The sequence below is a fragment of the Coffea arabica genome, chromosome 4c, assembly GCF_036785885.1.
Source record: "Coffea arabica cultivar ET-39 chromosome 4c, Coffea Arabica ET-39 HiFi, whole genome shotgun sequence".
Classification (NCBI taxonomy): domain Eukaryota; kingdom Viridiplantae; phylum Streptophyta; class Magnoliopsida; order Gentianales; family Rubiaceae; genus Coffea; species Coffea arabica.
In genome coordinates, this window is record NC_092316.1 from 43848209 (window position 1) to 43875466 (window position 27258).

The 27258-nt window shown below is 37.6% G+C and overlaps 2 protein-coding genes across 2 annotated transcripts; one reads left to right on the forward strand and one right to left on the reverse strand.

Moving 5' to 3' along the window:
- The first annotated feature begins 7795 nt into the window (after nt 1–7795).
- LOC140004815 (uncharacterized) lies at nt 7796–13346 on the forward strand. Its single transcript, XM_072044964.1, has 3 exons — nt 7796–9187; nt 9537–11939; nt 12066–13346. Exons 1-3 carry the CDS (start codon nt 7796–7798, stop codon nt 13344–13346), a joined length of 5076 nt encoding a protein of 1691 aa, XP_071901065.1.
- Nucleotides 13347–17483: 4137 nt separating this feature from the next.
- LOC140004816 (uncharacterized) lies at nt 17484–17846 on the reverse strand. The gene has a single exon (XM_072044965.1). It carries the CDS (start codon nt 17844–17846, stop codon nt 17484–17486), a length of 363 nt encoding a protein of 120 aa, XP_071901066.1.
- Nucleotides 17847–27258: the final 9412 nt, after the last annotated feature.

The window sequence follows — 27258 nt, forward strand, 5'->3', positions numbered from 1 at the left end:
AAATTAGATTTGGACTAAACTATAGTATAAAATTTAGTAAATGTTAAAAAAAATAAATTTTAGAAATAACTAGCCCATCTTTATAGTTTGTCATGGGTATTAAAATTCAGGATCCAATTTACAGTAATTGTTAGAATGAAGTATTGGTCATGTAAAACTTATATTTAATTAATTACGTCTAATATATTTAAAGAAAAATCTAGGATATCTTAATTAAACCTTATGAGGTTAATGTAGACCGGGTGAGATAAATTCTAAATTGTTAAACGAAACGTTTAAAATAATAATAATGATAATAATAATAATGATAATAATAATAATGATGATGATGATGATAATAATAATAATAATAGTAAATAATAATGCTGATGATAACACTAATATTAATAATAATAGTAAATAATAATTAATAAATAATAATAGTAAGGATAATAACAATATGGATATGGAGAAAATAAATTAAGGATATAAACGAAGATCAAAATATAATACAAGTGCAATAAACTAAGGCAATAATTATAATAATAAGTCAATATATATATGTACATATATACATAAATAATAATAACACCTACACACGCATAAAAGTGGAAAGGGAAAGGTAATAGTAACTATTTAACATATATATATATTAGTGGTAATAAAATAAATTAGCGACGACGAGGACGATAATAATAATAATGAATAATTATAAATTATAAGTAAATATAGTAAGATAGTAGTCAAGATAATAAACATGATTATGAATAATTACTTTCTTTTAAATTAGAGAACTTTACAAAAAGGGAAACTTTTCAAATTATGAAACTTTCTAAAAATAGACACTTTCCAAATTCGGAAACTTTCCAAAAATATAAATCATCCAATTTAGAGAAAATGCTGTTAGGGTTCAAACAATGGCCTAGACATGAATTTTCGACTTACTCAGAGTCAGTATATTTATGTATTTATAGGAAATAACAACTAATTAGGAAGTCTATGCATTTGATAGGTACGGTACCAGTTTAAGAGACCTAAAGTAGTTCCACTCGAGCAGCCAGACAAAGGTAGGTGGTACTTACCCTTTTGAGATTTCAAATGTGTAAAATGAAATTCTTGTTTTCAATCCTATTTTGTTGTATTGACTCAAAAGGTGTTTGATTAAATGTTTTACTTGGATATTTATGAAAGTTATATTTTACTATACAAAAATGGACCATTTGACTTATTCGAAATGTTTTGATACATTAGTATATACAAACGAGTTGAATCCTTTATGAACTCAAAGATTTATGTATGTGACACATGAAATGAAATTTTTGACAAGTAAAGCTCAGAGCAGTCATGGAATAGACGGTAGGGGCTATAGTCCTGTCTAATCGCCATGGTAGTTTGGTATAAAGTCCGGCTGATTGGCAAGGTCATGGTAGCCTGGTATAGAGTCCGGCTGATTGACAAAGTCATGGTAGCCTAGTATAAAGTCTGACCGATTGATCCATGTATGAAATGAGACCAATCGGTAGTCATGAAACCTATTGGTCGCCCACCTAGAAGGGGTTTAATCTTTAGGTTGAGTACTCAGTAGCCGGTCATCACATGTACTTGTTATGAGCTAAGATGAAATGATTTATGAGGTGATATGGAATGATTTATGAACTGATCTGAAATGAGACTTATGAACTGATTTATGAGTGGATGTGAACAGACTTGTGAATTGAGACGAAATGATTTACAACGTTATGATTTTCCATGTTCATTTATCAATAAGGTGCTTTTAAATTGCTTGCCAGTTGTTACTACTGATTGTTTTATAAATGACATTACTTTCAAATTACGGATGTGATCGATGTGCAAATGATTTGATTTATATCTATATATATGTATCTGTAAAGCTACGAGTACATGGTCCAACAGAGGGGTAGTTATTACTTACTGGGCGATTTGTCGCTCAATCCACTTTTTACCATCCTTGCAGATTCTGAAGAGTATGAGTTGGTTTATGTAGAAGACCCTAAGGACGACTTTTATTAGCTTTAAGTGAATGGAAGTGGCAGGCTAGCTACTTCTAGTTATTAGTCTTATTTATTTTCGATTCCGCTGTTTCCATTAGGAAATAAATGTACGAATATATTGGATATTCGTAGACTATCTTTTTATGAGATTTGTATCGCACTTTACTTAGTGATATTATTTCGTACTTTTGAAGTTTAGACTAGTTAAATGATGCCTTGTATTCTTAAGCGGGATTTGAGAATACGGCGGATGCCACGTGACGGGCACATGCGGGCTCGGGGTGTGACATTTTTAGTGGTATCAGAGCTTAGGTTGCATGGTCTAGGAGCATGAGAAATTATATTTGGATATTAATGATTTTGAAGATTGAAAGGAGGTGGAAAAATAGATCAAAAGAAATAAGAGATTGTTGTGACTTTTTAGTAGTATCAAAGCTCAAGTTGTGATAGTTGAAAATAGGTGTAAAGATACTGAAGATATTTGTGATTTTGAGAATTGGAATGAAATGGATAAGGGATTAAAAGAAAATAAGTAACTCCATAACATTTAATGGTATTAGAATTTTAGGTTACGAATTTACTGGAATGACCTCAGGTATTGAGATGATGATTACTTTTGGTAAGTAAGTGGTGACTATATGCATATGTTAAGTTGAAAAGGTAATCAAGCCCACCTGCCAGATATGGTTGACACTTACAAAATAATAATAATAATAATAATAATAAAAGGATATTTAGGGTGTCCTTTTTGTAAGTTTTGATCTCTATAGTACATTTCAAGTCATCATTTAGGATGTCAGATTTATGCATAATCTTATGTCTAGTTGAAGTCTAGCATAGAAAAAACTGAAAAAATTGAGGAAATTAGAGTGCATAAAGAAAGTATGAATGATCAACAATATGATGTCATCGAACGCGTGCAATACATGTTGGATCTTGGAATTTTGTTGACTTATTTTGAGGATTACGAAAATTAGATCTAATGCTCAAGACATTTATTAAACTAGCTGATATTATTAGTTCGGATATTATGACATCATGATCAAGCAATACATATTTTATAAATTTCTTATAATATATAATTTTACATACTTTTTCCCTAAAAATGAATAAACGGTGGAACTAAAATTTTATTTGCACAAATAGTTTTTAATCAAAATTTTTTTAAATATGTACCTTTACCTTACAGTTGCTTGGTAAATATAGTTTCTAAATATATATACATATGTCTATATAAAAAAAGAATAGTATAAATACATTAAATAATTATATCCTGTAATCCTGTGCAAAATATTTTTTTTTATACTCATCCAATCTCAAAAAGAGCTTTAGGTAAAAGTATTCTACAAAAAAATAATTTTTTTTTCTTATCGTATAGAAAAATCTAACAATAATTCTTGATAAATTTTCTTTGTACTCTAAATTCTAATGCTATAAGAAGTATAGTTAGTTGACTTATGTATTTCAAAACACTTTTAGTTTCTAAACCTGTATGAGTTCAAAATTCTACACATAGATAAATATTTTACCAAAGTTATGATAAAGTTATTATATTTCAATATGAGGATTTGGTGATAATTTTTGTATAAAATTTTCTATATTTTTGTATGATCAAGAAGTTTGTGAAGTGATTTTTGAGGTATTAATGTTTTCGGAAATTGAATTGAGCTAGGAAAAAAAATGACCAAAGGAAATAAGATTCCCATGGCATTTAGTGGTATAATAACTAAGGTTATAGGATCTGGAAATATGAGTGATGCTATTTGACGTATTATTGACCTTTTTGAAATTTGAAATGAGATAGATATGAGATTTGAGGGAAATAAGGGATTTCCATTACCAATTACAAACACAGTGGGCATGAATCCATATATCGAGATAAGGATTACGTTTGCGATAGGGGATAAGTAAGTGATGATAAAATGTGTGACAAGAGAAGAAATGGTATTGTTATTGTCTATGGCATCCTTTCTATAGGTTGATCTCTATAGAGCATTATAAGTCGATATTTAGAATGCTAGATTTGTGAGAGATATTATGTTCATCTGAGCTATATATAAATATGAAGACGGGAGGTATTGAGAAATATAAGAGTGCGCAGCAGAAGCTTGATAGAATTAAATAAAGAAATTCAATTTAGACATTGTAGAAATAATTCCCAAGATGTATTGCAAGAACATTGGAAATTTTGTTAACTTATCTTGATGTTTATGTCTTTAGGTTTCGAGGACGAAACCTTTAAAAGGGAGAGAATGTGATATCTAGTCTAAAAATGAATTGCGAGAGTAATGTCGGATCGGGATCTTAGGTTCACGTCTAGATTTTGGTCGTCCTACCAAGAGATTATAGGGATTGATATTTAAGATTAAATACCGCCTTCTATCCCCAAATGAATAGATAGTTAAAAAGAATTGTACAGATATTGGAGGACATGCCAAGAGCTTGTGTTCTAAACTTCTCGGATAGTTGGGATAGGTTGGTGAAACTAATGAAGTTCTTGTACAATAATAGCTATCATAGCGGGATAGGTATGAAACTATTTGAAGTGTTGTATGTGCGAAAGTTTAGATCTCGCTTATATTGGGATGAAAAGGTGAGAAGCTGATCACTGGCCCCGATTTGGTGGAATGAACTTTGGAGAAAATTAAGATTATTCGAGAAAGATTAAGAATAGTTCATGATCGAAACAAGAGTTGGGTGGATTCAAAAAAAGGAGACCTTTATAGTTTCAATCAGGAGAAAAGGTATATTTGAAAGTATCCCTTACCAAGGGAGTGATGAGAATTGGAAGAAGTGGCAAATTAAGTCTGAGGTATGTAGGGTCTTACGAAATACTGGATAGAGTTGGACCTCTAGCGTATCAATTGGCTCTCCCGCCTGTTTTGACATGGATACATAATGTTGTTCATATCTCCCAATTAAGAAAGTATGTACCTGATCCAAGCCATACTTTGGAGGATCAACCTATCGAGATAAGAGAGAACTTGTTAGTGGAGGAATTTTCCTTGAGAATCGTGGATCCAAAGGATCAAGTTCTAAAGAGAAGAACCATACCCTACGTGAAAGTACAATAGACGAACCATACACCACGAGAGGCAACGTAGGAGTTAGAGGAGGACATGCGGAATAGATACCCATATTTTTTTTATCAATGTACGTAAGTTTCGAGGACGAAACTTTTTGTAAGGGTAGAATGTAAAACCCACGATTTTTGAGACTCATTTTCATTATCTTGCCCAATTAAATTAAATGGTAATTTACCCTTGGTAAAAGCAAAAATAATTGCAGGTTAGGTTAAAGGGTTAATTGAGGGATAGGATGGGATAAGAAAGGGTAAAAGTTTACAATAGTTAAAACTCCTATCTAAATCACCTACTAGTGGGTGGTTATTAGGGTTTAGCATACCTACCAAAACAACAAAGAGAAAAAAAAATAACATCTCTCCTACCCTTCATTATCTGCCTCCCTTAGAGCAAAAGCCGTCAGAGAGTAGAGAAGGAGAAGCAGGCGACACATCAATCGATCAGAAGACTAGACCCCTAAACCTGTAAGTCCCAAATTCACGTGAAACATCTCTTTTAAGTTCTAGTAGTCGGATTAATTATTCTAAAGATTTTACGGACAAGTATTATGTTACATATATAGATATATATGTTGGTATATGAGATTTAGGAGGATTCGTATCTGGATTAGTAGGATTAAGGTATTAAATTTTATTATGGGATGAATAGGGTTTACCCAAATCGATTGGAAAGTTATTAAGAGGAAAAAAAAAGGAGAAGAAAAGAACTCGCCGTTGCTGTTCTCTGCCATTGTTGAAGTCAAGCTTCAGTGATGAAAGAAAAAAGAAAAAAAAAAGACGACAAAGGTCACTCGCAAGTGCCGCAACCTTGGTACAGAGGAAAGGTTGGCCGAAAAGACCAAAAAAAAAAAATTTATGATGTCGCCAGCACTTGCTAGCGACAATAGAATAAGATTATGGTTGGCCTTTTCGGCCAACCAATTGAAGATTTGGGTTGCCAGACTCTCTGGCGACCATGGTCAGACATGGTTGGCTTTTGGCCAAACATGGGTCCAATCCAAGGAAGAAAAACGGCAAATTAGATTTGGACTAAACTATAGTATAAAATTTAGTAAATGTTAAAAAAATAAATTTTAGAAATAACTAGGCCATCTTTATAGTTTGTCATGGGTATCAAAATTTAGGACCCAATTTAAAATAATTGTTAGAATTGAAGTATTGGTCATGTAAAACTTATATTTAATTAATTACGTCTAAGATATTTAAAGAAAAATCTAGGATATCTTAATTTAGCCTTATGAGGTTAATGTAGACGGGGTGAGATAAATTCTAAATTGCTAAACGAAATGTTTAAAATAATAATAATAATAATAATAATAATGCTGACGATAACACTAATATTAATAATAATCATAATCATAATAACAATAGTAAATAATAATTAATAAAAAATAATAGTAAGGATAATAACAATATGGACATGGAAAAAATAAATTAAGGATATAAACGAAAATAAAAATATAATACAAGTGCAATAAACTAAGGTAATAATTATAATAATAAGTCAATATATATGTACATATATACATAAATAATAATAACACCTACACACGCATAAAAGTAAAAATAAAGGGAAAGGTAATAGTAACTATTTAACATATATATATATATATATACACATAAGTGGTAATAAAATAAATTAGCGACGACGAGGACGATAATAATAATAATGAATAATTATAAATTATAAGTAAATATAATAAGATAGTAGTCAAGATAATAAACATGATTATGAATAGTTACTTTCTTTTAAATTAGAGAACTTTACAAAAAGGGAAACTTTTCAAATTAAGAAACTGTCCAAAAATGGAAACTTTCTAAAAATAGACACTTTCCAAAAATAGAAATCATCCAATTTAGGGAAAAATGCTGTTAGGGTTCAAACAATGGCCTAGACATGAATTTTCGACTTACTCAGAGCCAGTATATTTATGTATTTATAGGAAATAACAACTAATTAGGAAGTCTATGCATTTGATAGGTACGGTACTAGTTTAAGAGACCTAAAGTAGTTCCACTCGAGCAGCCAGACGAAGGTAGGTGGTACTTACCCTTCTGAGATTTCAAATGTGCAAAATGAAATTCTTGTTTTCAATCCTATTTTGTTGTGTTGACTCGAAAGGTGTTTGATTAAATGTTTTACTTGGATATTTATGAAAGTTATATTTTACTATACAAAAATGGACTATGTGACTTATTCGAAATGTTTTGATACGTTAGTATAAACAAACGAGTTGAATCCTTTATGAACTCAAAGATTTATGTATGTGACACATGAAATGAAATTTTTGACAAGTAAAGCTCAGAGCAGTCATGGAATAGACGGTAGGGGCTATAGTCCTGCCTAATCGCCATGGTAGCCTGGGATAAAGTCTGGCCGATTGGCAAGGTCATGGTAGTCTGGTATAAAGTCCGGCCGATTGACCCATGTATGAAATGAGACCAATTGGTAGTCATGAAACCTGTTAGTCGCCCACCTAGAAGAGGTTTAATCTTTAGGCTGAGTACTCAGTAGCCGGTCATCACATGTATTTGTTATGAGCTAAGATGAAATGATTTATGAGGTGATATGGAATGATTTATGAACTGATCTGAAATGAGACTTATGAACTAAATTATGAACTCTTCCCTGTCTTATTGCAACTTTACTCTCTCACTTTCGGTGTAAAGCTGTGTAAAGTGGTGTAAAAAGAAAATATAACTTTCGGTGATCTTGAGGTTGATGGCAGGTCAAGCTGCCCTTCAGCCTCCGGCTGGAGGGCAATCCCTTCCTTCTCCCACATTCCAAAAGAAATCTTTTTCTGAACTCTTTGGTAATGCAGCTGCCCAGCCCATTTTGACTATCAATGCAGTGTCTTCGACTCATCGGGGGGAACCTGCGATTCTCTTTTCCCAAACTGATTTGACCACACTTGCTGCTCCATACAAATTTGCTTTGGTTGGTAAATTTTCTAAGGGTCGTCCCTCTATGGAGGATCTCAGGAAATTCTTCTTTTCTCTTGATCTAAAAGAGACTGCTAAGGTTGGTCTTTTAGACTCCAGACATGTAGTGATTAACTTGGGGAATGAGGTGGACTTTCATCGGATCTGGGCTAGAGGTATATGGTATGTTTATGGTGCCCCTATGCGTGTCTTGAAATGGTCTCCTGCTTTCCATGTGGACAAGGAGCCTTCGGTGGTTCCAGTTTGGTTTAAGTTACCAAAACTGCCGCTGCATTACTTTAACAAAGAATGCTTGTTCCAGATCGCGGGAATTTTGGGCAATCCTCTGTTTGTAGATTCTGCTACCATGGTGGCTTCAAGACCAAGTGTGGCAAGGGTGTGTGTAGAAGTAGATTTGCTAAAACCTCTTACTCCTAGGGTGTGGATTGGTAATGGTGATCATGAGAGCTTTTGGCAAGCTTTAATTCCAGAAAGCCTGCCTAAATATTGTTCCCACTGTTTTAAGCAGGGACATATCCTAGAGGATTGTCATATGCTATATCCGGATCTTAAAATTCAGAGACCGTTAGCTACCAAGAAACAGGATGGTCATGCACGTTTTCAAACTATTTCTTCACCTGCCTTGGCCACAATAGGCAAACAGGATGATCATTCTGGGAACAGCAAACAGGATGATCAATCTGGGAAAGAGGTGCATCCAATAATTGTGCCGGCTACTACGGAGGAGGATGTGGGTGTGGTTGATAAGGAGGGGCCTTCAAAAAACACGAATCCTCTTGTAGAAGAAGCAAATATTTGTACTGGGATTTTCACCGAACCTGCTGATACTCTTGCGGTGGTGTCTCAGCATGATCTTGATGGACTGGAAGATACTATAACGGTGGCTCCCACTGGTGATGGACTGGAACTTATGGATGGAAAGGAAAACCAGCAAGCCAGTTCTTCGGAGCAGAATGCGCTTGTCATTGATATATCTCATTGTGGTGTGCTGGAGGATTTGCAGGCAAAACAATCATCTGCGGTTGCGGATATCTTTAATCTTGACCCGATCATTCAACAAGTCAGTGAAAAGCTCCAACACGAGGAAGGTTTACAGGTGGTTACGCATGGCAAACCGAAAGGTGTCAGGGCTAAATTTTCATCTGATCGTTCGTTGCGATCCAAAGCCAAGGTTTCCTCAAACTCTTCCTCTTCCTTGTCTCAATGATTAAGTTTATGTTTTGGAATATTAGGGGTGTTTCTCGCGCCCCAAATTTTCGAAGATTGAGGTATTTGGTAAAACACCATTCCATTCAACTAGTAGCTATTTGTGAACCAAAAATTCAAGTTGCAGAGATCCATTCGATCAGGATGAGACTTAATATGGACCATGCTATATTTAGCAGTACGGGTGATATTTGGATTTTTTTAAAGCCTCTATTTCGTGTCGTAAAGTAGGAGAATCTAATCAACATTTGTCGTTACAAATTGATTCTGCATTATTTGTGGTCCCTATTATTTTTTCATTTGTGCACGCCAAGTGTACTGCCCTTCAACGAGTAGAATTATGGAATAGCCTTCTTGCGGACAAGCCGACTCAGTCTGCCTGGCTTCTTGTGGGGGATTTTAATGTCATTGTCTCGGAGGAGGAGAAAAGGGGTGGGGTGCCGTTTACACCAGAGGAAGGTTGGGAATTGTTGAACTTTATGTCTCAAGCTGGAATTTTTGATGTGGGGTATTCAGGGTCTATTTTCACATGGTGCAACAATAGATATGGTCGGGCGCGTATTTGGAAGAGATTAGACAGGTTGCTTATGAATCAGGTTTCTTCCAACCTAGGCTTAGGTTTCGATGTACAACATTTGTGTAGAGACCCATCAGATCACGCTCCCTTGTTATTGTCGGCTCATACAAAATTGGATAACAAACCAAAGCCTTTTCGTTTTTTGAATTTCTGGACATCCAAACCAGAACTGTTAGACGTGGTTAGGTGCAACTGGATTGGGAATTTTTCAGGCCCTCCATTAAAGGTCCTTGCAGCCAAGCTTCGGAATGTAAAGATGGCCTTACGAATGTGGTCGCGCGAGGTATTCGGTGACATCTTTGAAGCTGTAAAGGTGGCAGAACAACGTGCTCTCAATGCTGAGGTTAGTTATGATGCTGATCCGTCTCAGCCAAATTTAGTTGTATTACACGAAGCACAAGCCCAGCTAAGGCGTTCACATGCAACTGAGAATATGTTTTGGCAACAAAAATCTAGGATTAAGTGGTTAAAGGATGGCGATAGGAACTCCAAGTATTTTCATTCTGTGGTGGTGGAACGTCAAAGTAGATCATTAATCCATCGCATCAAGTCGTCTGATGGGAAGTGGTTGGATAGCACATCTGATATTGAGGGAGAGGCTGAATCATTTTTTAAACGTTTGTTCACGGATGAATCATATGCTCAATCCTTTGAAACTCTTGAGGTTATTCCTAGATTAATCTCCTCACTTGATAATGTGATGTTGGAGAAAATCCCTTCCAAGGAAGAAGTTAAGTTGGTGGTTTTTTCTATGGATGGTGATAGCGCGGCTGGTCCAGATGGTTTCTCCGGAAAGTTTTTTACCTTTGCATGGGACATTGTGGCTGAGGATGTATATGCGGCAGTTATTAGCTTTTTCTGTGGGGAGGTTTTGCCTAGAAGTATCTCCTCAACTTCAATAGTGTTGATTCCAAAGTCGCAATCTCCACAAGACTTTACACAATTTCGTCCTATAAGTTTGTGTAACTTTATCAACAAGGTGATCTCAAAGATTTTGTCGGATAGATTGTCCCGTCTCCTTCCTAAGATTATTTCTCCTCAGCAGAGTGGATTTGTTAGAGAATGGCATATTTCAGATAATTTTTTGTTGGCTCAAGAGCTGATCTCTGGAATTCGGCAGCCCAATCAGGGGGGGAATGTGGTTTTGAAGTTGGATATGGCCAAAGCTTACGACAGAGTCTCATGGATCTTTCTGTTGCAAGTACTTCGTCGCTTTGGTTTTAGTGAGCGGTGGATTGATATGATTTGGCGATTGATTTCTAATGTCTGGTTTTCGGTTCTTATTAATGGCTCCCCATGTGGTTTTTTCCAGTCAACTCGAGGCCTGCGGCAAGGAGATCCCATTTCGCCTGCTCTTTTTATTATTGGGGCAGAGGTTTTATCTAGATCGCTGAATTCTTTGGTAGGACAGAGAGGCTTCCTTCCCTTCAAGGTCCCTACTTCATGCCCTATTGTCACGCATCTAGCTTATGCGGATGACGTGATTATTTTTTGCAGTGGAGTTAAGCGTACTTTGAAGAAAGTTATGAGTGTTTTGGAGAACTATTGTTGTGTATCTGGTCAGCAACTTAATTCTCAAAAAAGTTGCTTTGTTGATCATGAAGCTTTGACTTTACCTCGTAAACGTGTCATTTCACACATCTCAGGTTTTCAAGCTAAGTCACTTCCTCTTCGATATCTTGGCTGTACTCTCTACTCAGGGAGAAGGAAAAGCAGTTATTTTTCAGATATCTGCACTTCAGTTGCTAAGAGAATTCTGTCTTGGAAGGAGAAGCTTTTGTCATCTGGAGGGAGGTTAGTGTTACTCAAAAATGTGCTATCATCTTTGCCTATTCATGTCTTAGCTGCTACAACTCCTCCAAAGGGTGTTCTCCGCACCCTTGAGAAAGCATTTGCAAATTTTCTATGGGGCACAACTGATAAAGGGTCTCGGTATCATTGGATTGCATGGGATTCATTGTGTAAGCCGTATGCCGAAGGGGGTGTGGGAGTGAGGGCTTTGACTGATGTGTTTAATGCCTTTTCATTGAAGTTATGGTGGTCTTTAAGGCAACGTCAGTCTCTTTGGGCAGAATTTATGTACAATAAATATTTACATAAATTGCATGCTTGCGAAGCGGAATTTCAGCCTTTACAATCGGTAACTTGGAAGAGATTGGTTACATATCAGTCTTTGGCAAATTCCCATATTCAATGGGTGTTGCAGAATGGCTTGATAAACTTCTGGCATGAGAATTGGACTGGTACAGGTCCTTTATGTTAGCAGATCGACATTTTTGGAGATCACACAGTGGCGGATTTTGTTTCAAATGGTCAATGGAACATTCCAATGCTTCGACAATGGCTCCCAGAAAACATTGTATCTACGATTCTACAAATCACTCCCCCGGATGTTGTTTCTAATCAACCTGATAGGATGGTGTGGGATTTAGAAATTTCTGGTTCATTTTCCTTTTCTTCAGCCTATAAGGTGGTCCGCACCGTTGCCAATACGTCAATCTTTTCATCTTCCATTTGGGTGAAAGACTTGCCAGCAAAAATCTCATTCTTTATGATGAGAATGCTATCTTGGAGACTACCGGTTCAGGATGTGTTGCAGCGCTTTGGTGTGTGCGGACCATCTCGTTGCGTTTGCTACCAAAATCCTGGATTTGATTCTATTGATCATGTTTTCTGTACAGGTGAAATCCCTCGCCAAGTTTGGAAATCGTTTCAGGTTGATATTGGCGAGTTTGTCACTCCTTCAACGGTAAAGCATGCAGTCATTCAATGGTGGTTGCTGCTAGCTAAAAACATTAAGCTTAAACTGGTTTATCAGCTGTTGCCATCGCTGATTTGCTGGCATCTTTGGAAAGCTAGGAATACTGCGGTTTGGGAAGGCAAGGTGTTGTCGGTCATGCAGATTCATACTTTTGTTCTTTCTGATCTCTATGACATTTTCCAATTACATTTTACAGACATTGGAGTTGGAAGGTACTCGTGGCCATATTTTTACTCTTCACTGGTGAGTTGGAAAAAACCATTTAAATTCATCCTGGTTAGGTGGATCCCTCCAGTCTTGACGACATGTAAACTGAATACCGATGGTAGTTCTCTTGGTAATCCGGGAAGGAGTGGCGGTGGGGGGGTTTTGAGAAATAGCTCGGGGGTTTTTTTGTTGGGTTTTGCGTGTTATTGGGGTGACATACCGAGTTTACATTCAGAGTTGAAGGCTTTGTTATTTGGAGTTAAGCTTTGTGTTATGCGAGGTTTCTTTTGCTTGCATTTGGAATTAGATTCGTCACTTCTTGTCCAAATGGTTAAGGGGATTAGTAGATGTCCATGGGGTTTGCAACGAGAGCTGGACCAATTGCTCACTTTTAGGCATTTCTTTCAATCCGTCACTCATTGTTATCGTCAAGCGAATTTGCCTGCAGACTGCTTATCTAAGGTTGGAACTGAGTTAAAGTCCAACATAGTGTATGATTCATGGTTGGAATTGCCACGATTGGTTCGTGGAGACCTCAAGTTGGATAGGTTAGGTTATCCTAATTTTCGGGTTTACTAATCATTTGGATTTCTGGAATGGGGACTAGTTCATCCACACAGATTCAAGCGTTGTTGCTGTTACTGTTGTTTTGCTATTCCAAAAAAAAAAAAAAAAAACTAAATTATGAATTGATTTGTGAGTGGATGTGAAGAGACTTGTGAATTGAGACGAAATAATTTACAATGTTATGATTTTCCATGTTCATTTATCAATAAGGTGCTTTTAAATTGCTTGCCAGTTGTTACTACTGATTGTTTTATAAAAGACGTTACTTTCAAATTATGGATGTGATCAATGTGCAAATGATTTGATTTGTATCTATATATATATATGTATCTCTAAAGTTACGAGTACATGGTCCGACAGAGGGGTAGTTATTACCTATTGGGCGATTTGTCGCTCAACCCACTTTTTACCATCCTTGCAAATTCTGAAGAATATGAGTTGGTTTACGTAAAAGACCCTGAGGACAACTTTTATTAGCTTTAAGTGAATGGAAGTGGCAGGCTAGCTACTTCTAGTTGTTAGTTTTATTTATTTTCGATTTCGCTGTTTCCATTAGGAAAGAAATGTACGAATATATTGGACATTCGTAGACTACCTTTTTATGAGATTTGTACCACACTTTATTTAGTGATATTATTTTGTACTTTTGAAGTTTAGACTAGTTAAATGATGCCTTGTATTCTTGAGTGGGATTTGAGAATACGGCGGATGCCACGTGACGGGCACGTGTGGGTTCGGGGCGTGACACATTTTTCTTTTCACAGCAAGCATTTTATTACTAAATCCCACCATTGAAACAAATCTAAGAATCGAACTAGCACCAAACAGACTCCAAGTTCTAACACGGCTAAAATGCAAGTAAACAGCAAAGGTCACAGCTTTGGGATTGTAAAAACACAAACCAAAATCACCAGGAAAGCAAACAACAAGCCACGTGATAATGAAGGATATATTCACAAACTTTGGGCACTTAGAAACTGATTGAAGCTCATCTCACAAAACCCAGAAATGACCTCTCGATATTAAGATGAAAAGACAGAGAAAGGCACAAGCTTTTACCGAAAAAAAAAAGAAGTTAGCAGCAAACCAACGTTGATGGCCAAAGCTATGCCTTTCCAATGCTGTTTCTTCCCTTCAACCTCCTCCAATGGTGTTCCTCTCCCTTGCTACTGACCTTAGTTCTTCTCCCTTTTGCTCTCGTCTTTCACACTTTCTATCTCACGGTGGTTCCCTATTTGCCGAAGCTTTTTTTTTTCTGCTCAGTTTTGTTCTCAATTTTCTCTCTTTTCTGCTCTCTCAACTCTCTCAGTTCTTTTCTATATCTTCCGCCGTCACACTCTCTGTTCTCTTTTCTAGACCCTCGCTGCATTTTCCTTTTAAACCCCCCTAACCCTTGGCTGGATGATGGGATGAAGTTCCTTGTTTCATCTCATTTTAGAGTCGTTTGATGATTCTTGGCAGACAAGAATTTAGGATTTCTGGATGGAGGCCAAATGGCCTGTACTAAAGCAATCCAACGGAGCCAAAAAATGAATAAGAAATCGATGAAGAAAGCTAAAAAATGCAGCTACCATTTCTTTCTATACTCTCGTGCATGATTCTGGTTTCTGATATGATACGGAGAAAGAGCTTGGATCATATATAGCTCACACATGCGCGAGCTTGCATTCTTTTTTTTTTTTTTAATTTAACAAATAATGAAGTAATAAATAGATAATAATTATCAATAAAAATAAAAAGAAGTAAAAATAAAAATAAGTTAAAAAAAATTTAGTGTCTACAGCTTGCCCCTCTTTGTCCGAGTTTCAAAGAAACTCGAGGCAAAGACGTAGATACCAAATACATACCTACAGTTATTCTATTGTGAGTTGGAACATATAAAATCAGTGGGATAAAAATCCGAACCTGCCTTCACTTGGTCAGTGGGATGAATACCTGAGCTTGCCGTCACTTGGTCAGTGGGATGAATATCCGAACCTGCCTTTACTTGGTCAGTGGGATGCACTTGGTCAGTGGGATGAATACTCGAGCCTGCCTTTCACTTGGTCAGTGGGATAAATACCCGAACCTGATCTCACTTGGTCAGTGGGATGAATACCCGAGCCTGCCGTCAGTTGGTCAGTGGGATAAATATCCAAGCCTGCCGTCACTTGGTCAGTGGGATGAATATCCGTGCCTGCTATCACTTGGGAAGATTTGTACAAAACTTTTTGTAGAATTTTGAAAAGAGAGACAAACGATTTCTTCTAAAAAAAATTGCCCCAATGTAATGCTATTGGACTGTCGGACCTGCAAGAAAAGAAATAATGATAGATAATGCTGCCACCATCCGATCATCCCCTTCTTCAAGAAATGTGTAAATATGAGTATTTGGACTTCTTATTTGACGTAGCGAGTACTTCAATCGTGCCCTGCGAACAATATCAAACTTCTATAATTTCTCAAACTTAAATCAACGTGTCATTTAGTATCCATTTACTTTCGATAAATCATAGGGATTGCCGTTTGATAAAACGAAAGAGACAAATGTGACCATGAAACACATGAGAAATATTCTAATTGCACATAATGATGAAAATTCAAATCATATAAACACAACCATCTACTTTTATTGAACGAAAAACCATTTCAAATAAATAAACTTATATACTCAAATTCAAAAGCTTGTGTTTGACAAATCGAGCACTTTGGTTCTCGAACAAAATTCTACATTTGACCCTTTGGATATCATCCCTCCTTAGTTCAATGCTTGACAACAGAACCACAATTTGAGGAGAAATTCCAATGAACTAAGTCACCAGCTCTTCGGATCCAAACTCACTTTTCCTTATAAAACCCTACCTCAGTGCTTCACTAAGGTTGCCCCTGCCCTTTTATTTTATTTTTCTTTTCTTTTTCACTTTTCACTTTTCTTTTTCTTTTCTTTTCTTTTTTTCAAAGGTGCCCCTTGCAGGTTTTTACCTAGTAACAAATCTTGTCTACCGCCCATATTAATTCAAAAATGTGTTTTAAAAAATAATGGCATCAGTATAACAATTCTTCCCTTGCAAAATAGGTTAATGTGTTTTTGACATCATGTGCTATGTGATTAGAAATTGTCCTAAAAAGGCAATATAAAGAACAGAAATCAGGACTTTTGATTTTTGTAATGGGGTCTAGTAGGGTGTTAAGGAAAAGGTTAAGGTTCGAAGGCGGATTTATGAATGTTTAGATTCCTGAGGTCGCATCTTCAAATTAACCCTATTAATAATTGCCCCAGTTTATTCTCAATGGAGATTTTCTTCTTTAATTTTCTCTTCATTTTGTTCTTCTATCACTTTTACCTTTTGAATCCTCTTTTCTTCTTTTTTTTTTCTTTCAACCTTTTCAACTCAAAACTTGCTCCAGTATGGGGTTTGTGATCCTCGGGTTGTCAAACGAAATAATTAATTTTGAAGGCTCAAAAAGAGATAACTAGGGATAGAATGTTTTAATTGAAAAGGAAGAAGGTCTGAATTTTTAATCCATTCTTTACATTAACCCTAAAAGGAAAATTTCATTTATCATATGTAAAATTTCTTACACATATCTGAATTGATCGGTTGGGGGAACACTTGCCCATCCATTTCTGTGAGAACGAGTGCTCCACCGGACAAAAATTTCTGGACAATAAAAGGGCCTTGCCAATTTGGTGCAAACTCCCTTTAGCTTCCTCTTGTACTGGCAAAATGTGTTTCAACACTTTATCTCCTTCTGTGAATATCCGTGGTTTGACTTTCTTATTGTAAGCACGGGCTACCTTCTTTTGATAACATTGACCATGACAAATGGCATTTAACCTCTTCTCATTGATTAAAGACAATTGCTCATGACGTTGTTTAATCCAATTAGCCTCATCCAGTTTGGCCTCCATTAAAATGGGTAAAGAAGGGATTTCGACCTCAGCTGGCAACACTGCTTCGATTCCATACATGAGATTGTAGGGAGTTGCCCCAGTAGAGGTCTGAATAGTAGTTCTATATGCCATTAACACATAAGGGAGCTTCTCTGTCAATCATGGTGTCTTTCAATCATTTTTCAAATTATTTTCTTCAAGTTCTTATTCACGGCCTCCACAGCTCCATTCATCTGTGGTCTATAAATAGAGGAGCTCCGATACTTGATTTTGAACTATTCACACAGTCCATCCACCATATCATTGTTGAGATTCTTGACATTGTCAGTGATTAATGTGTCTGGCACTCCAAAACGACAAATGATATGCTTCCTTAGAAAGTTCGTCACCACCTTCTTAGTCACATGCTTGTAAGATTCAGTTTCGACCCACTTAGTAAAGTATTCAATTGCCACCAGAATAAATCGATGCCCGATTGAAGCGGAAGGGTCAATGGCTCCAATCACGTCCATACCCCATATTGAACATGGCCAGGGAGCAGTCATACTGTGTAATTCTGTAGGGGGAGTGCGCATAACATCTCCATGCAATTGACATTTGATGCATTTCCTAACAAAAACTACACAATCATGCTCCATAGTAAGCCAAAAATATCCGGTCCTCATAACCTTCTTTGCTAATAAATGGCCATTCATTTTTGATCCATACAGACCACTATGTACTTCTTTCATCAGGTATTCTGCTTCATCTCATCAATACATCTCAGAAGGCCCAAATCTGACGTCCTTTTATATACCACCTCTTCATTTAAAAAAAAAAATTGGAAGATAATCTGCGCAAGAAGCTCTTAGTAGTCGTATCGGCCCCTCGAGGATAGGATCTAGTTTTGAGAAATTCCTTGATATCGCTGTACCAGAGATGGCCATCGGGAGATTTTTCCACAACTAGGCAATGAGCAGGTTTTTCTTGTAGATAAATCTGGATAGGTTCGATTACCAACTCGTCTGGATGTTGAATCATTGAAATAAAGTAGCCAAAGCATCGGCAAAGAGATTTCTGACACGTGGAATATGCCGGAACTCCAAACTCCTAAATTTATTTGCTAACTCCAGTAAACTGCAATGATAGGGCAGGATCTTTGAATCCCGAGTGATCCACTCCTTGAGCGTTTGATGTATGAGCAAATCGGAATCACTGAATACTATTAAATCCTTGATCTCCATTTCCAATGCCATTTTTAATCCAAAAATGTAAGCCTCATATTTGGCCATGTTATTAGTACAGGGAAATCGTAGTTTAGCGGAACCAGGATAATGTTTCCCTTCAGGCGATACTAGAACATCTCCAATACTGGCCCCCAAGGAATTTGACGCACCATCAAAGGATAGCCTCCATTCAGAACATTTTTCATTCATGTCTTCCACTGTACCAACGAACAGGACCTCCTTATCTGGAAAATAAGTATGAAGTGGCTGATAATCATCATCTAGTGGATTTTCAGCCAAATGATCCGCTACAGCCTAACCCTTGATTGCCTTTTGCATAGTGAAAATAATGTCTAATTCTGAAAGAACCATCTGCCATTTTGCCAGACGTCCCGTCGGCATAGGTTTTCCTAACAAATATTTCAAAGGGTCGGAGTGGGAAATGAGATAGGTAGTATGACTAAGCAAGTAATGCCTCAACTTTTGAGCGGCCCAAGCCAAAGCACAACAACTCCTCTCAAGAAAAGAATAGTTGGCCTCATACGCAGTGAACTTCTTGCTGAGGTAATAGATGGTTTGCTCCTTCTTCCCCGACTCATCGTGTTGTCCCAATACGCATCTCATAGCTTTGTCCAACACTGATAGATAAATGATCAGAGGTCGACTGGGTTTGGGTGGCACTAAGACTGGAGGGTGCAACAAATAGTCCTTGATCTTATCAAACGCCTGTTGGCATTCTTCACTCCAATGGAATGGTACATTTTTCTTCAATAATTTAAACAAAGGCTCACATGTGTGGGTCAACTGGGCGATGAACCTTCCAATAAAGTTAATCTTCCCTGAGAAACTCTTCACATCCTTTTGTGTTTTTGATATTGGCATTTCACGAATGGCTTTAATCTTTGCCGGACTATCTCGATACCCTTCTTACTGACAATGAATCCCAATAACTTTCCGGCAGGGGTCCCGAATGCACACTTCGCAATATTTAATTTCGAACTATATCTTCTCAATCTTTGAAATAACTTTTCCAAGTCAATCAAATGATCCTCTACTCTCTTGGATTTGATGATTTGATAATGATGTCATCCACATAAACCTCCATCTCCTAATGAATCATATCGTGGAACAGGGTGGTCATGGTCCTTTGATAAGTGGCGCCGGCATTTTTCGATCCGAACGGCATTACTTGGTAACAAAACGTCCCCCATGGCGTGATAAAAGCAGTTTTCTCCCTATTTTCCTCTTCTATTAAGATTTGGTGATACCCGACAAAACAGTCAGTAAATGATTCGATCTCATGTCCTGCGGTATTGTCCAGAAGGATATGAATGTTCGGCAACGGAAAATCATCTTTCGGGCTAGCCTTATTGAGATCCCTATAATCAACACAGACTCGTACGTCTCCACTTTTCTTCAGAACAGGTACCGGATTTGAAAGCCAAATGGGATAATGAGACACCATAATGATTCTTGCATTGAACTGCTTCTCGATGCAAAATGCGAGGTTTTTGCTTCACTGGTGAAAAATTTGGATCAGTCGGTAATCGATGGACCACTATGTCTGTTGAAATTTTAGGCATATCATCATAGGACCAGGCAAACACATCTTGAAACAGGGCCAAAAACTTAATCATCTCTTTTCTTTGTTTCTTATTCAAATGAATGTTAATTTTTATCTCCTTAACCTCAGTCACAGTGCCAATATTAACAACTTCTGTTTCTTCTAAGTTCGGTTTGGATTTCTTTTCATATTGTTCAAGATTCTTTAATAAAGAGTCAGATTCTTCCTCGCTATCGCTCTCGTCTTGAATTTCTGATTCCAAAATTTCAAATTCGTGAGAGATATTGAGATTGCAATCATCAAATTTCAGAATAGTGATATCCAAAGGGTCAATGCATTTTATTTTTGGCCATCTGAAAAGAATGAAATAGATACAACAATGCGTAAGTAAATAAATTCGGGAAATAAACACTGTGCATTTCATTGAAATTCAAAGTAAAGGATAACATCATGACATGCTACTTAACAAAAGATTTAACATAAGACTTGCGTTGGAAAACATTTGATTAAAAACTATTTACAAACTGAAAGACAAAAGATAAGTAATGCGAATGATTTCTCTCATGGCGACTAAAGGCAATCCCCTAGATTTACCAAAATTCCCTTCGGGAGGGAAGGAGATCACTGGTCCAATTCTTCATTGCTTCAATAGGCACCTCTGGAAATTCCGGGTCCTCCAACGGCTCCCCCTCAAAAGCAACCCCCACAAATAGCTTAGACAATCCAACATCACTTCTTTGATCGGGTCCACTTTGGATCTAATTACTTCTAATGGATAAGGAAAAGTACAGTACAATGGTGGGATGCTCATGATAAGTTGCCTCATTCCTTCTCTGCCCTTTTGCGATTCATCATTTCTTTCTTATCATTGGCAGTAGGTTGAAACCCTAATCCGAAGGTGTCATTCTTTCCTTGAAACTCTATTGGTTCCAAAACCCCTTGTAGGTTACGCCCGAGGCCCTTGCCTATCTCATATCCTCCTCGAATCAGTTCTTTAGCCATCATAACACTAGTTTCGGGTAAATTCATTGCCTTGTCTTTAGATCCAATCTACTGAGACAATATCAGCCACGTGGTAAGGAGAAACCAGAGTTTTCCTATCATTTTCCTCTTTCAATGCAGGATTGACGATCATAGTGCAATCTTCCTCAGTAAATATCGTGATCAATTGGCCATTCACCACAAATCTTAACATCTGATGGAGTGAAGACGGTACAACACCTGAAGTATGAATCCAAGGCCGTCCGAGAAGAATATTATAAGCACTCGAGAAGTCCATGACTTGGCATATAACTTGAAACTGGGCAGGTCCGATTTCCAGCACTAAATCCACTTCTCCCATTGATTCCTTTTTGCGTCATCAAACCCTCTCACCACAGTGGCAGACGGTCGAAGTTTAGCTTCCTGAAATCCCAACTTAACCAAAGTGTTCCAAGAATAGATATTAAGAGCAGATCTGTTGTCTATCAAGACTCTCGGCAATAACTTCCCATTACAACGGACTGAGATATACAACGCTTTGTTGTGCCCAATCCCCTCCGAAGTCAAATCTTCATCAGAAAAGAAATTTGATTTGAAGCCAAAACATGCTCGACTACATGAGTGAATTTATCTACAGGATTGTTCTTAGGCACTTGAGCCTCATTTAACAACTTGAGCAGAGCCTCCCTGTGAAATTTCGAGGTTAAGAGCAAATTCAATTTGAAAATTTGAGCGGGCATTTTGTCCAATTGCTCGACCACCTTATACTCATTTTTCTTCAGCATCTTAAGGAAATTGAATGCCTCTTTATCAATTACAGTTGGTTTTGTTGGAATGGCATATTCTTTTGCTTTTGAGGATTCATCGACTACGGGTTCCCGTATGATTCTTCCAGATCTAGTAATGGCATCCACTTCCTTCTTGGGCACTTTTTCTCCTCCAATTAATAGTGTAGGCTCACTATAATTCCATGGAACCTCTTGTAGATTAAGAACAGGAGCTGGCTCAGGCAATTCAAGTACCACAAGTTCTGAAGGCTCATATTCGAAAGGTATCATTTCCAGAATAAACGGATCGGTAATTTCCTTGATTTCATAAGCTTCCTCCTCCAGTATGAACGGTTCTCCGATGACTCCCATTATCTCAACTTCATCTACAATGAATTGTGTAGGTTCCTCGACCTCCTCATCTACAACAACAGCTCCCACAATATCCTTGTGCGTAGGAAAAGCATTTTTGCTAACATTTGGACCTTGTTCATCCCTCCTTCTCAGAACTATGTCTCCGGCCTCGATCATGTCCTGAATTTTATGCTTCAGTGCCCAACAATTGGCAGTTGAATATCCAGGGGCTCCCGAATGGTAGGCACAAAATGACTGAGAATTGTAACCTATGGGAAACCCTTTAGGATAGGTTTTCAGAGGTATTGTACCAATTTTCCCAACAGCTTCCAATTGCTCATATAATTGATCAACAGGCCGACCTAAATTGGTGAAGGTTCGGTATGGGATTGGATTTTGGGTATCACTGGTTTGCTGGTATTGGTAGTTTAGGTTAGGGGGTGGAATAGGTCTTAAGTTATAAGGAGAGCGAGGTCCAATTTGAAAGTTTGGTGGGAAAATGTGAAATGGCGTTGGCGGTATATTTGGGTAATTTTGTCAAGGACGGGGGTGGTTGATAGTGGTATTGTAAACAAGTTGAGGGCATGGTTGGTATGAGTAACGGGGTAAGTAGGCGGGATTCTGTTGGTATCTAGGCCTGGAAGAAAAGCTTGGTTCCATATAAAGGAAGCTTCCTCGTCTTTCTTCTTAAACTGGGACTTCTTACTACTGCTGCTTTGGCTTTGCATAGCTTCCAATTGCGACTTTAAAGCTAAAACATTAACAATTTTTCCTGCTCATATAAACTCGTCATATTTTTCCAATTTATTGACAATCTCGGCAAAGGAATACCCAATCATACGAAAAATCTCCATAAAATAGGGCGGGTCATGAGTTTTGATGAACGTGCGAACAATCTCATTTTCAGTCATGGGAGGCTCCACCTTGGCGGCCAAATTTCTCCATCTCTTTGCATACGTCTTGTGGTCCTCCGATGGTTTCTTCTTAGTCCCCTCCAATGTGGTCCTCGTTAAAGCGAGCTCGCAATTGTATTCGTACTGCCTCACAAAAGCGGTTGACAAATCCATCCAAGAACTCATATCCTCAGGTTTGAAATTGGAATACCAATCCAACGCGTCGCCTTCTAGACTTTCGAGAAATAAGCGCACAGGTAGATTCTTATCATCTATCGGCTTCCCTAGTTTGTTTGCAAACATCCGAAGGTGTGTTTTGGGATTGCCAGTTCCGTCGTACTTGCTAAATTTGGGTGCTTTGAAACCCATTGGCAATTGCATATCCGAAAATAGGCACAGCTCGTTGTAGTCCAGACCTCCTTGTTTGCTCAAACCTTGGTTTTTCCTTATGAACTCCTCAAACCGATCCAATCTCTTTAGCAAATTCTTATCCACCGGCGTGGATGACTCCCTAGTTCCAGCTTTTCCTTGGGCGGCAGTATCTAGGGTGAATGGTTCAGCGGTAGAGTAATAATATGGTCCGTGAAGTTCGAATGGCATGCTCATAGTAATTGGCGGATAATTCTGGGGAATTTGGGCATGAGGAGGGTTAATTTGAATGTTAGGTGCATAAGCAGGTGGTGGACCATGAGGGGGATAGGTAAAGGCTTCTTCAGGTGAATTTATAACTTGTGAAGTAATAGCAGTTTGAGTATAGGATAGGAGTATTGGTTGAGATTCAGGTTAGCCAGGGAGTAAGGGCTCATGTTGTTCACCGCTACCACCACCAGCGACCAATTGATCGATCACGTGCCGTTGGGCATCATTTCAATGCTTAGCTCATTAAATCAGTTTAGAACTTCGCTCAGTTGAGCTCCCAGATTCGCCAAGTTAGTTGGTTATGTCATTGCGGGCCTATCAGATAATTCTGGATGAGTACTCATGTTTACACTATCTCTTGAAACTCGACTACGTGATCAGGTGATAATGGGGCTTTTTCGAGTAGCTATATTTACAATTACTGCCTGAGAATGTAGGAAAACCCTTATTAGATGCCCATCTCGATTAACTATCATTGAAAGAAAGGAAAAAAGAAAAAGAAAAAGAAAAAGAAAAAGACAGGAGTTAGTAAAAATTAGAACAATTCGGATGCATGTCCTATTAGGAGCCCTTTTTGTGCCAAAAGTAGGCCTAGTATGATGCAACACCTTCAAAGTGGCCCGTTTACTAATCCTGCTTTTGACCACCACTTTACACAAAAGAGAAGTCATTTCAAAATATCGAACTTTCATTCATAAACATCATTTACAACATCCCTTGGAGACGGTTTTGTACAAAATCACTGAACCTCTTTAACCTATCTATTACGGCATCCTTAGATTCTCTGGCATAAGGGTTTCTCATACGTTCAGCTTCATCGTACAGTTCTCTGCATTTCCTTTTCAGTTCCTAATGTTTTTCTTGCATCTTTTCACAGGCCTCCTTGTGTTTCTCAGCTATCTCTTGGTGAGCTTTGACGGACTCCTTTAGTTGCAAATTTTCTCGATCTTTGGCTTCGATAATAGCCCTCAATCTCTTGACCTCCTCGGATGTTTCCTCTTGTAGTTCTTGTATACCCCAACCTTTAAGCCAATCTTCATATTGCGGTGTGACTAAATCCTTTTGTTTGATCTCCGGACTGTACTTGATGTGTTCGTCATCGGACAATGTTCCCCAGGCCTCAATAATAGGGATCTTCATTGGAATTTCCTTCGGACATATCCCTTTGTCGAAAATGATGATAAATTCGGTTAGATCAATTGTATGTGGCACTTCTTGAACATGACCTAATTGTCGGAGAAACCTCTTCGGATTGTATGCCATGATACCCTGAGTACCCAATAATGGAACGAACTCAGATGCCTTGGTGCGAAGGACAGGTTTGACACAATTGGTCCAACCCAATACCCATCTGATGGTTTGATCGGTCAAATTCTTCAAGAAATCCACAACCTCGGACACGTTACACGGCAGACTATCTCCATTAACCCTCTTGTGATGTGTGATTATTCAATTGTACCCAGACATTGGTAGACTCTCAGGAATAAACGATCGTCTCATGAAGTGCTCCGTAGCCCATACGTGTAAGATCAAGTTAGAACCATAAAAGAACTTTCCACTTCTCTGACAAGTAGTGCAGGCTACGAAGATATCGGCTAAAATAGAGGGAATAATAGAACATTGCCTATCTTTTATTCCTAGAAACAGGTCATACATGACTTTAGTGAGCTTAAAGGCTATCTTTTTGTCTTTCCTAGGAAAAAGATAGGTTCCAACTATAACCAATCCATATACCCAAACCCTCTTTCGTTCCCACATTTCCTTGGAAGTAAATGAGAAATCTCCTAGGTGCCTCTCAAAACCATCCTTTAATGCAAATCGATCAAATAAAAACTTCACCTCTATACTTTGGTCCAACCCTTGTATTGCGGATTCCTTAAACCCGGTGAAATGACAAAATTCGGTTTTGTTAGATACGAACGGAAATATCACGACAGTTCCTTGAATCGACAAATTAAGAAGTCCAGCAACCTCCTCAATTGTTATGGTTATTTCTTTTTTACCTAGTCTAAATGTGGAACAAATAGGGTCCCATAAATGCACCAAGGCTTCTACCAAATAGCCACCTGACTTAATATCCTTGAAATCCCCAATTGGTCCTAATCGAGAGGCTACTTTGTTAATTTCACTAGGTGAAAGCAACGTGGGCCATTTTTGTACCTAAATCGGCGCTACTAACATCTATTGGACTCATCGAGGACGTTCTAACTAGAAACAAAAAGTTGGTGTCAAATACCTTACCTACAGGTCCCACTTTTCCGGTCAAACACGAATTTAAACGTGTAAATCCCAAAATAGGGTTAAATACCCATGGGAATATAAGGTTGGCTTATTCCTATCGTGGGATTCCTTAAATGGCATTCCTTCTAAGGTTTATATATGATGCCAATTTTATTAAAGCAATTTTAAATATGAAAATATGACCTAAGGAACCCTTTGTATGCCAAGGTGGGCCTACAATGATGTTCAATTTTCAATCTATAAATGCAATTCATAGGAATTTAAACATGCAATAGCCTATCTAAAAGGGTAGATTCTAAAAGAGTATCATGTCAGAACTCTTATTTCCTATTGTTTGTGAATGCAAAAGATGAGAAAACAAGGAAATATTAGATAACAGGTAACACATAACACGTTATGCAATTAGATGATACAAAAAGTAAAAAGAAAATTAAAGAAAAAGGGGTGGGATCCCTCCCTTCATGCCTAGTGTTCCTAGTTGGGTTTGGTCGACTCTAACCTAGATAATCTAATCATGGATGCATGAGGTTGGGGCTCACTAATGCTCCTAGACTCGATAAAGTTTTCAGGCTCCCAAACCTTCAGACCAAAGGCGAAGGGTCATCAATCCCAATGCCTAAGAGTCGGTGGTTCGGGTGATCCCTTGGACAGTGCTACGTGCACGTCATGCTATGGCCACATGTCCAAGTAGATCGATCTAATCCTAATAAGGGAAGAGTGGTATGACAACCACTAAAAGTAAAAAGAAATAAGGGATATAAAATAAAACGTATGCACGTATGAAGTGCCCCTATCGAAGGGAAGGATTGAATACCATTTAAAGCGGGTGAAGGTTCTAGGGTGACTACCCCCCTCCAAGATGCAAGCGCGGTACAAGTAAAAAAAGCAAATAAATAAATAAACCATCCATTCATCAGATACGCAGTATGCGAGAGGTGATTACGCGCGCGTGCAAATGAAAAAACCCTAAAAAGGAAAAAAAAAAGGAAAAGAAGAATGCAACCTAACACCTCCAAATGTGATATATAAGAAGGTTAAAAGAAGAAAAAGATTGACTAAATCAAATGCTCGGACCCTCTAAGTTTCCCAGTGGAGTCGCCAGCTATTGCGCCCCATTTTTAAAATAAAATAAAATAAAATAATGAGTTTATAAAAAATGGAATTTTGGTTTATTTAGAGTGAAAAATGAGAGTTTGATATTAAAGAAAAATAAATAAAGAAAATGAAAAGGACATAAAATGGGGTTTAAATAGTGCGACGATTTTGGCCCAGATTATAGTTTAAAAAGAGTTTTTGAATAAAAAATCGGAGTCGCCACTTGGTATTGAGTTAAGGTGTACCAAGTCACCTAAAATATTTTTTAAGAAAAAAATAGAAAACCCCTTTTTAAACGACTCCAAGTCTAC

Bases quoted from the DNA above. Each gene is read 5' to 3' on its own strand.
- LOC140004815 (XM_072044964.1), top strand. From the start codon at position 7,796: ATGGCAGGTCAAGCTGCCCTTCAGCCTCCGGCTGGAGGGCAATCCCTT. The intron at 9,188-9,536 runs GTTTCCTCAAAC...GTGCACGCCAAG, and splicing joins CGTTGCGATCCAAAGCCAAG to TGTACTGCCCTTCAACGAGT. The intron at 11,940-12,065 runs GTAACTTGGAAG...TTATGTTAGCAG, and splicing joins AATTTCAGCCTTTACAATCG to ATCGACATTTTTGGAGATCA.
- LOC140004816 (XM_072044965.1), bottom strand. From the start codon at position 17,846: ATGGAGCATGATTGTGTAGTTTTTGTTAGGAAATGCATCAAATGTCAA.